The sequence below is a fragment of the Brachionichthys hirsutus genome, chromosome 2, assembly GCF_040956055.1.
Source record: "Brachionichthys hirsutus isolate HB-005 chromosome 2, CSIRO-AGI_Bhir_v1, whole genome shotgun sequence".
Taxonomy (NCBI): Eukaryota; Metazoa; Chordata; class Actinopteri; order Lophiiformes; family Brachionichthyidae; genus Brachionichthys; species Brachionichthys hirsutus.
In genome coordinates this window covers 4,177,365-4,188,412 of record NC_090898.1, presented here as the reverse complement: position 1 = coordinate 4,188,412, position 11,048 = coordinate 4,177,365, and the positions used below count along the sequence as shown (strand labels likewise).

At 43.3% G+C, this 11,048-nt stretch overlaps 1 protein-coding gene across 1 annotated transcript; it reads right to left on the bottom strand.

Annotated features, from left to right (window-relative positions):
* Nucleotides 1–890: 890 nt before the first annotated feature.
* Nucleotides 891–9,251, bottom strand: fam131c (family with sequence similarity 131 member C). Its single transcript, XM_068753281.1, has 6 exons — nucleotides 9,221–9,251; nucleotides 7,891–7,955; nucleotides 5,227–5,311; nucleotides 2,226–2,462; nucleotides 1,889–1,978; nucleotides 891–1,512 (listed from the first exon to the last, which is right to left on the bottom strand). Exons 1-6 carry the CDS (start codon nucleotides 9,249–9,251, stop codon nucleotides 1,241–1,243), a joined length of 780 nt encoding a protein of 259 aa, XP_068609382.1. The 3' UTR covers nucleotides 891–1,240.
* Nucleotides 9,252–11,048: the final 1,797 nt, after the last annotated feature.

The window sequence follows — 11,048 nt, the reverse complement described above, 5'->3', positions numbered from 1 at the left end:
ACTGAATATCATCTGGGTCGGATCCAGAATGGAGTCAGCAACAAATGTTTAATTTTAACATTAAAACCCCATTTACAGATTAAAAATCAGTTACAAATATCAACTCTGATTCACTTTTACTTTTCAGCATATTACAAAAACAAATGTCTGCACAAAACTCTTGCAGGCCACAAAAAATGACGTAGCGGGCCACATTGGCCCCCGGGCCTTGAGTTTGACACATATGATCTAAGGGCATCTTGTGAAATATGTATTTATTTATTTTTCACACAAACAGGGGAGAATAATTGAGTCGCGCAGTTCTGTGCTGTGATTGGCTCATTCTTATTGCATCTCATCAACAAGAGGTCGGCTTCTTTCTTTCTTTCCGCCCTACGGAAGGAGCAAGCGCGAATGTCTTTGGCGCCTTTAAACATGTGACAATCTGTTCCCGTGTCACATTTCTACTTGCACAGCCACCACTTCAGGATATTAACAGGCTATTTTCTTATCTTATAGCTGTGCGTACATTTTGTAGTTTGTTTTTTTCCTAAATCAATTCAAGTCCATCTGGTGCTGCTCTACAGATAGCAGCAGGGGGAGGAGTGCTGCTGCACCACAGCTTCATTCAGTTTCAACCAACACCACGACAGGTGACATAAACACCTCTATTCTCCTTTCCTCTCCTGCAAACTAACTGCCGTCATGCATGACGTTTACTCGCCAACCTTCTCCCTGTGTTTTTCTTCACTTGCCTCATTTCCACATGGCTCCCTGAACAAATGTGTGAACGGGAGCTAATCATAGATGGGAATCGCACAGATACATGCTTCTTTTCAACAGACCTCTCTCTAAAATGTAAATCTCAAATAGAGCCCATTTTTTATTTCGCACCTTATTTTCACTCTGATTGCCTGCGTGTCGTCATCCCTTAATTATCAGCAAGAAAGTGTGTGTAAAAATCAGAGCTGGTCACAACTGATGCTTTATAACAGGAAATGTACCCTAGAATTGGATTCTTCACAGTTCAGGTTTACATATAATATTAAAAGGATGTAATTAACATGATAAAAAATAGAACATGGCAATTTTGTACATTCACAAAAGCTTGTGCTTCACCCATTGATGAAACACCACCTGGAGTCTTTATAGGCCTGAAGCAGCTCCAGTTATGTCTTAAGGATCTTTCAGTTATTGCTCGTGGCTGAGTCTCAAGTCCTCGCTTTAGAGATTCCCATCAGGACTGCATTACCCATCAAGCCTAGTTGTAAAAAACATCATCCTCGGATAGCGAGCTGCTGTCCACGCGTCGGACATCGGCCTCTGGAGTCGCGGCGCTGCCGTCCTCTAAGGGAGGATCTCTATCCTGCTGGGTGTTGGATGTTGGGGAGATGGAGTCGAACACCGGTGGAGGGGCCGGGTGGGCCGCCATGCTGCTGCTGTAAGCCTGGGTGTGAATGTGGTATAGGTGCTGGGGAAGGCTGATGCTGCCACCGTCCAACAGGAACTGAGACAAGAAGTGGGTTTGAGCGGCTGTGGAGGAATAATAGTCAAATCAGGAGCCTTTTAAAACGTCGGGAAGATGAGCTGAGCCCCAGACAGGCGGTGTTGTCGACACTTTAAGTGGTTTTGTGCCGTTCCTCTGTTGACTGGAATACAATCACTGATTATAAAAGGTCATCATCATTACATTCACGATTAACTATTAGAATGAGGATCTTCTCTTCACGTCACTGAAATAAATCATTTTTCAAAAATATACCGTAACGTAAACCACGTCGGAAACTATTTCAGAAAGTGCTTCTTTTTTTATGTTTCAGTTCACTCATATTCAATGAGTGAATATGAGTGAATATTCAAGTACAACCAATATTATCAAAGCGACTCTTTGATTTCTGCATGAGCCCACCTTGCAATGAGGTGGAGGGCTGCTCCAAGCTGTCGTTCATGGACCACGCCTCCATGGCCGCCTCGGCCAGGGCGAACTGCTCCGCCACGCCTGCGACACAAGAGGCACTCGGTTTATTTTGATGTCCCTTTTCAGTGGAATCCATGCCCTTTTGTTTTTCTGCCTGCATCTCAACATCAAACAATAGATTAGGGACACTCCCTGGTTGACGTAAGATTATTGATTTTTAGATGCTCTGAGCCAATAAAGACGACACCCCAGAGAGACCTGAGCATCACTTCCTCTCCAATGGCCTAGTCTATTTTTTCATTCATTTAATTCCTTCTTCTGGTCTCACCTGCAGCAAAGCGAGCTTCCTTGATCTCATCTGTCATTTGCGAGTAGAATTGTTCATCCTCCTGCAGCTCGGCCCCCATCCCACCCCAGCCTCCGCCTCCCTTGTCCCCAGCCCCGCTCCAACCTCCCCTTGCTTCGCCGCATCCGCCCCAGCCCTTCCATTCAATCAGGTGAGCAACGCGCCCCTGGGCCATCGCCGTGGGCTTGGTGATATGCTCCTTTATTGTGGCCACCAGACCTTAAGAAGAAGAAGAAGAGATTGAGATGCATTTTGATGATATGGATTAGATAACAGGGGCAGCCAGCTGGACAGACAGATAGGGGCAGAGGAGGAAGCCTTCTGATAGGAAGTAAGCAGGAAGAGATCAGGGCAGAGAAAAGGGAATCACTTCATGAGCATAATGAAGCTCGCCTTGAAAGCAAAACGGCACACAAGTCAGAATATGACCTAAAATACATAAATAACTTATTTTATCAGTGTTCAGATGAAGACTCAATGCAAAATCATTTTGTTCTTGTTTTGACTGAAGCTTAATAACATAATCAATCAAATGATCTGAAAATACATTAAAAAAACATATGTGAAAAAAGGGTAAATAAAAAAATAAATAGTAATCATAATACATTCTATTCAAAGTATAAGCTACTTATAAAGTAAGTATATATATATATATATATATATATATATAGGATACAATACCCAAGATAAATAAAACACAAATAAAGAGGTGCTGTGTATTTATTAATTAGACTTAAACACCTGCGTGAGCTCAGAGAACTTTGAACAGTCGTGTCGCTGCTTTATGGGCTGTGAGGGAGTGAATTCTAAGGTTGGGTTGAACAGAGATATTTTTTTCTGGATTTTCTACATTGAAAGCTCTGTCTAAAAGTCTCATTAAAAAAACAACAACATTTAAATATTTTGGGCAAATCACAGATCTTCCTATTTGGTCCTTTGAATCATAGACATTTTACTGCAGTGAAACAGACAGCATATCTTCCCCTTGCATTACGCGTGGATTTTCCCACCAGGCTGTTTGTGCAGCGAGTGTTTATTCATTCCATCTGTACATAAACTGCATCACTGAACCGACTTTGTATGCAGACTCTGACTCCAAGCCTCAAATCCACGAATCTGTTCATTCTCATCGGACTCTCATCAAGCAGTATCTAATGGAGGCGCTGGTTCTCCGTGTGTCTAGAGAAATATGTTATTCATAACCTGTGGAGCCACTGAACAAAAGTAGAAAGAAACCATTGTTTTAATCACAAAAGTCACAAGTAGAAAGGTCCAGGGAAATAAATGGTGGAATTGAAAGTGACAGCAAACCAAAGTCATACAGCAGAAGAGGTAAATTAAAGAATTACCAAAGCACAGTGGAAGGAAATGCCCCCCCAATACCAATAAAACTAATATTAAATTACTCAATTGATGCAAAATAACAATAAAATAAAAATAAATTACACCACAGATGCAAACCGAACAATAAATTAAAAGGAGGCGCTTGTTTTGTTGGTGTTCTGTCTGAGCGGGGAGGATGTCATGTTTGCAACCATTAAGAAGCTCCATTTGTTTTTAGCTCACATTTCACTGTGCAGCGAGAAAGGAGCCGATCATCTAGGATCATACATGCAGGATCATCGTCCTGACAGTGATTAACCTCAATGATGTGATTTTTTGAGACTCAAACGAGTCTCAAACATTCACACAAAGTGACATTGTTGCAGTGAGTTCCTAAATAAACGATGCAGATGTTGGTTGTTCGACTCGTTCCTTTAATGGGAGCCATTAAACGAGGCTACGGCTACGGCTACGGCTAACATCTGCAGATGATGGCGATGCAGTAAGCGCCGGTGAGGCTGGCGATGAGTTCAACGGGTATTTAGGCATAAATAAAAGTGTTGAACAAATTGAAATGACATTCGGTTGTTGTTCTAAGGGGGAACCTGAGCTTCTGTTATGGAGCTCTTGAGACATTTCATCTGAAGCTGAAGTATTTGCCTGCTGCTGATGCTGGGGAGAAGAGGAGGAGGTCAACAACTCATTATGCTTCATCATGCGATGAAGTTCCACCTGTGTTGAATGAATTCAACAAATAATGTTCCATCTCTGCAGCCATAGCATGGATACCAGACAGACGGCCATGAAATCAGCTGACTGACTATATCTTTAATGAGCACATTCTTCCTCTCCAGATGCTTCACTTCTTTCATGATCTTCACATGCACAGTCCCACTATTTGGCTCTAAGAGCAACAAAACAATCATTATCTTTTTTTTGTTCCGGCCAACACACACAATAATGTTAGTTTTAGTTTTTATGAAATCATTTCCAACTCTAGCAAAAAATACCCCAAAAAAATCCATTATATTCTTCTATAATATGACAATATTTGAGCAATTCAATTTGAGTTGCACAGTTTGATCTGATTGGAGCATTCAGGTTGTCAGAGCGACGACTGGAAAGAGGTTCAGTCTCAGTAAAGGCCAACAAGTTGCATGTATTTATTTAATTATCTTTCACTTCCAAGGCAGGTGTTAGCCTCTCCGCCTCTCCGCCTCTCCGCCTGAAGGTCTGCGCTTGTCTGACATATCCATGGTAATTACGCTGCCAGGGTCATAAAGGAACGTTCACTGGGAAAAGTTCAGCAAGGCCTAACGCATTTACCGAGATAATTAACCTCCCACAGAAACGGGGAAGCAGATGAGATGAGGCAGACAGACTCAGGATGGGGGGGGAAATGAAAAAGAGTGGGAGGCACCAGCAGGAAGAGAAGAGGAAGCTAAATTCAGTGGCAGAGCTTTATATCGAGGGTGAGACAGAAATGCGTGTCTAGCTGAGACGACTAGACGATATGAAGGAGGAGGGGAAATTACATTACTAACCTCCCATGGATACTAATGCAATTTCCCAGCTGGGTTGTTTCCATTCTCATATGTTTGATTCTTAATGAAACGCAACATGAGCCAGGCCTGTTTCTGTCTGTGTGTGTTTCTCTCACCCATTAAAGTGGAGGTGGCCAGCTCGCCAATGCCATAGCCGTCGGCTTTATCCGCAGCACTTCCATTGGAGGGATTCTGAACATTCTGCACAATACAAGCCACAAGAAGAGGTAGAAATCTACATATTGATCATTTAATAAGTGAAAAACAAAACAACACGTAATTTCAGGCCTTGACTTTAATATTGGGAATGAAGGGGTTAGACAAAATATTTCATCTCACAGAGGAGCAGCAGACAAATTACCAGAGCGTAAGGTGAGAATAAAAAAACCGTACATGCAAACATACACAAGCACATTTGCAGACAACTTCCTTTTGTCTTGTCTATGATGGGGATGATAACAGTCAATGTTTATGGGATTCCTGCAGCATGTGTTCTCAGGCTGAACGGAGTGTGATGCAAGGGGGGGTTATTTTAAACTCAAACTTGTGCGGTATTTTCACACGTGTGTGTGTGTGTGTGTGTAATTGTGTGAGAGTGTGATGGAGCCTGGTGATGAAGCAGATTGAACATCTTACGTGTGAAAGAGATTAAAAATGGAGCTGAACTTCCTGCATGCAACCTTGATTATTTTGTAGCGATAAATAATTATAAGGAGCAAATTGATCAATTTGCACTGCAGGCAATTTCTTACAATTCATCTGCAAGCCTTAACACTTCAAATTTAATTTCGCACAAATTATTCCAACACCCAAATGTGACCCTACTTTTGTTCCTGCGCTTTTAGTGCAGGTTTCCATGGGGTGGGGGGGGGGGGGGGTATCAAGCAGATGACACAATCACTAAGGAGACATTCACCAATAATGCTTACGGCAAATGACAGACAGTTTGCAGATGGACATTAAGATAGCGTTGGGTGCACATACTGCGCTGGTGGCCTCTCTGTTTCCTGAAGCATGACTCCATGAAAGTGATCGCGGCAGGAAGGTATCTAGCATTCGGTCATAATCCTTGTGTAACCAGATGATTGGAGTTAATTGGGCAGGCAGGTGTGGAAGGGAGCACCTGTAAGCCATTTGCCACTGATGGGGGAGCGTATATAGGTGCTTCCCCTCCCTCGTTCCCGGTCTTATCGTCTGTGTTTTCCCCGTCTCGAAGGCAGGTTGGCCGTGGAATGTCCCTGCCTTGTCTCTCTTTTTCTTCTGTTTGGTTAATTTGTTTTAAAGTGTGTTTATAGAGTGTTTTTAGTGGAAGTTTGTTTTAGATAAATAAAGACTCTGAATTATTAGTGCCATGCTGGTCTTCACTGTGAGCGGACCTGTGGCTGGGAAACCCGCTAGAACAAGCTGGGGGATAAAGGAACGAAAAAATAGATCTTTAGGTTGAAAGTCCTAAAGTGGCGTTGTTGGCAACGATCCGAGCGTTTAGCCCCATATGCCCAACGCCACACTTGCATCGTGTGCAGATCACACTCTCCAAAATAGACGGAATCCAACTCTCAGCCTGCTAATGGCCTGCTGTCCTCAACACTGACAAAGCAAGAACCTTCTGACAAATGGAATTTATATTCCTGTTCTGTCATCAGACTTTCTCACACCTATATCATGTTTATCATGTTTCTTAGTTTATTCCAACGACACAGATACATTTGATCGTCAACATCCACGTGCGTGTCAGAAAAGTTCAAGGTACTAAATCAGAATCAGATACTTGCATTTTAACTGTTCCTGGGACACAGAAAGGATCCGAGTGTTCCTGCTGTCACCCTCCTATAGGACCAACATGGGTACATCGTCTTTTTATAATACAGCCACCCAAGGGTGTAACTGTTTGACTCCTGCCCTCAAAACATGCACCTCTTTGGCCTCCTTCAAAACAGCCCTAAAAATACACCTTTTAGGGGGACAGAAACAGAGATAGTCATCACGACTCTCTCCGGATCAATTTAAATCAAGAAGGAATATATACAGAAAATGTAGACGTATAATTAAATATTTCATTCACTCTTATTCCAACAGGAGAACTGTAACAAATAAAATAAAATAAAAGTCACTTGTGCCCAATCACAGAAAACACGTTTGCATGCTTGACACTAATGGATTACGAGTTTGGGTTTCATGTTTCAAGATTGAGATATTTTTGTCTTTATTGTCATGGAATTACAACAAGAACAATTGGGTGATGAAATATGCCCCCAGGCCAGTGTGTGTGACAGATTATCTAATCTGAGTCGCTGCGTCTCCGTCTGCAGTGATGTTTGCCGTTGTGACTGCTCAGTGGCTCAGAGTGAGGAGACAGCAGACAGCAAAGAAAGCTCTGGAGAAGACTAGAAGTCACGACACTGGATTATTGTCACAATGAGCTTTTCAAGAAGCATCTGAGCAAATCTATGCAGAAATTGTCTGGATTGAGTTAAAAAGGTCAACTTTACAGTACGTTTACCCAATAAATAATGGAACCTAATAAATAAATGAAAACATTTACGGAAGGATAGATAAAGCTATATACCTGACACATTTTATGCCACGGGGATAAAGATGATTATGCGGATAGAATTGGAATGTAATTTAAAACCCCATTGCATTATCAGTTGCTGTAGGCATTACTTTGTGACTTTAGAAAAGTTCCAGATGAAACTGTCCTTCAGCCCACAAATGGGAGGTTCAGACGCTGAAATAAACAAGCTTCAACCTGCAAGGCAAAGGTAAGGGTTTATACTTGCCTTGAGAGGGGATGCCTGTCCCTCCTCAGTCTGGCCGTGCCGTGCTGTCATGTGATGATGGCGATCTGTGGCGAATGACACACGTGAACATTTGTGTTAGAGTAATGCTCTATGTCTTTTGTGCGTTGTCGTGTGTTTCTAGGCAGGGTTTTGATTTATGGAGCCAGAGCCCAGTTGTTCCTAACGGCCAGGGGTGAAGCGAGGCTCGTGTATATTGGATGAGAGGCAGAGAGAGAGAGAGAGCAGCAAATCCCCTTACAGCTACTTAACTCTGCATATTTGCATGATGGAGACGAGCTTCATAGAATGACAAGAGGAAATGAGCTGCAGAGCAGAGTGAGGGGTAAATAACATTATTTAAAAGTTCAGTGGACAGCCGTGCACACACACACACACACACACACACACACGCTGGCGTACAAACAGACTTGGGGGGGCTTCCTCTAAGGATTGTCGTCGAGACAATTCACTGTCTCTATAGAAACACTGCAGCAACAGGAGAAAGTGAAACTCGTTCATTTACTCGAGTCCAGTCAGCAGCACATTCAGACTGGTCCACTGGGCTGTAACTGGTCTCCGGCCTCATCAGGTAATATTAGCAGGTCATGAAACCCATCACGATGCCTGAACCTCCGCGCCGCTGGGTTTAAATCCCAATCGGACTCACTCTCACTCACACTTATCTCTCTCTATCCTATCCTGTGTGTGGAGCCTCACGTCTACTTCCCTCCACGCTTTGCAACACGTCACCATAATTAAACGCTCCAAAGGGGGGGGGGTCCTTCCTAGGTATTAGTGGAATGTGTCCCGCCTGAAACCGACGCGTGAGACTGTAGTCCGCTGTGCATCGTCACCGGTCATCGTTGAAAGCTTGCACGGACACAGCGTGAACTGGTCCTTGTGTCCCACTGGCAGCAGAGGAGCTTTACATGAACAGCTTTAAAGATAAAAGCACACTTTATTTTAACCTGAAAAGGGTCAGAGGCCAAATAACAGAATTGTAAACCAAGTCACGACAAGCTGGGTATGAGCATCCGAAGGAGCGACAATGTGCCGTTGGCCTCCAGCGACAATCCCTCTGCAGCCTCCTACCTCCAAGTTCAGTCTCTTCACGATTCCTTCAGACCAAAGGTAGCCATGACAGAACAAATTAAATATCCCCGTCAAATGTTTTCCTGTCAGAAAGAGTCTCTGCAGTTTCCATGATGCCTTCATGCCAAACAAACACTTCTGTCGAACTGACGCTACTCTTTATCTCTTTATCAGCTACGCGTGATCTAAGTTCATGGAAATTAATCAACCGTCACAGACACCTGAATAAGGTACTGACCTTTGTGACCTTTGCAGAGGCAGGCGCCCATGGTCTTAGGACGGCAGGGCAGTTGATCTGTTCACCATGGCGGCTTGAGGATGAGGTGCACGAGAAGAAGAAAGGGAGGAAGGTGAGAAAAAGAGTGAAGCGTACCAGATGAGCTGAGAGAAGTGAGGAGCTGAGGGAGGGAGGGGGGGGGGGGGGGGAGCCGATGACAGCTGATGCATTGGCTGACTTCTCTGTTAAGGAGGAGAGAGTGACAAAAACAAGGTGTGGGGAGAGAGAGAGAGAGAGAGAGATTCTGGGAGAAAGCCTAAATGCCTTCCTTTTTGCTGACGATTTTGAATCTCCTCCCCTTTATTTCTTCAGATCTCCTCCCATTCTAGCCTTTTCTCCCTGTGCATCCTAATAATCTCTCTCTCTCTTTCTCTCTCGCTCTCTCTCTATCATACACAGTGTTTTTCACATTGAAGGTTTTGCACTGCTACTATTATTTTTTCTATTAATTAAAAGTTTATTTGCTGCATATTGCAGTGCGTGACGCCTCTACTTCTTGAATGTTCACCGATTACCGTACATCCAGTGTAACTCAGACTCTCACACTGACACACACACACACACACACACCACATTTACACACAGAGTGTCGTGAAACTCTCAGACGCACGGATCCTTCCACAGCCCCAGCTGTCTCTGTTCATGCTGCCCGTGTGAATGTATGGGAAACTTAGCCATGACTGTTCAACAACACCTGCTCAAACTGTGCCCTTGCCTCCATTGTGGGGAAATTCCTGTCACCGTGGAAACCAAACTGTTCTTTAAATGTTCTTTAAAGCTTTTCTCTCCAGTAATTGTCGAGAGAAAGGGGGCAAAAACATAATTTGATACTGCTGATAAAGTAAAACACGCACACAGAGAGTGTTCGTCTCTCACACACACAAGGAAAGAATTTCATTTAATTTTTGATCATGAAAATATGTATTACTTTAGGAGGGAAAACTATGCCGATATAACTACTAACCTTTCACAGCTAGGTGAAATCCATTTGAATGATTTCTACGATGACCTGGCGGCTTGTCCAGGGTGTACTGTACCCCGCCTCTTGCCCATTGAATGCTGAGATAGGCTCCAGCATGACCTGCGACCCGGTTATTTTGCATGAAAGTACATATCGGACCCCTTTATGACTGTGATTTTTGGTGAGTGAATTGAATGCATATTTTACAAGATATTATTATTATTTTTATTTTTAAGCCTCCGTTAAAAGATTTTTTTTCTATCCAGATCGCTCTCAAAATGTAATTCAATCTAGACCAAGACCAATCTTCAGATTTTTTTTCCCAACTAGATCCATCTCACAGTTTTTCTGTAAACTTGCTGACAGACAGACAGACATATCTCTCTGCTCCATTTGCCAACAGGAAACCTGCAGCTGTAGATTTTTGGATACTGATATCCCAAAGCTTGAAATGTCAACAGCTGGATGTCTTCACAGAGCTGATTAAACATGTTCCAGGATGCATTCGGGGGATCCTCAGGGTATGTGGGTGTCTGGAGGTGAATGCAGTTGGTTTGTCTCAAAGGCTAAGTGAACCCAGAAACCTCATTAAGAAACAGTGGAACTCTCTCAAAGAATCCAATGACCCCCTGGGGCAACCTAAAAGCCCCCATGGAAACTGTAGAATACACAGTGTTGGAGTATTGGAATATCCTTATTTTTGGAACGGTTTCAAAAATTCTTTTTGGTCCTGGAGCTGATGTTGAAACGCCCTCCTCTCATGACCGACATGGCTGGTCAGGATCGGTCTGACCTCTAGTGGTTAAAATGAAGAATGCAGCAGATGCA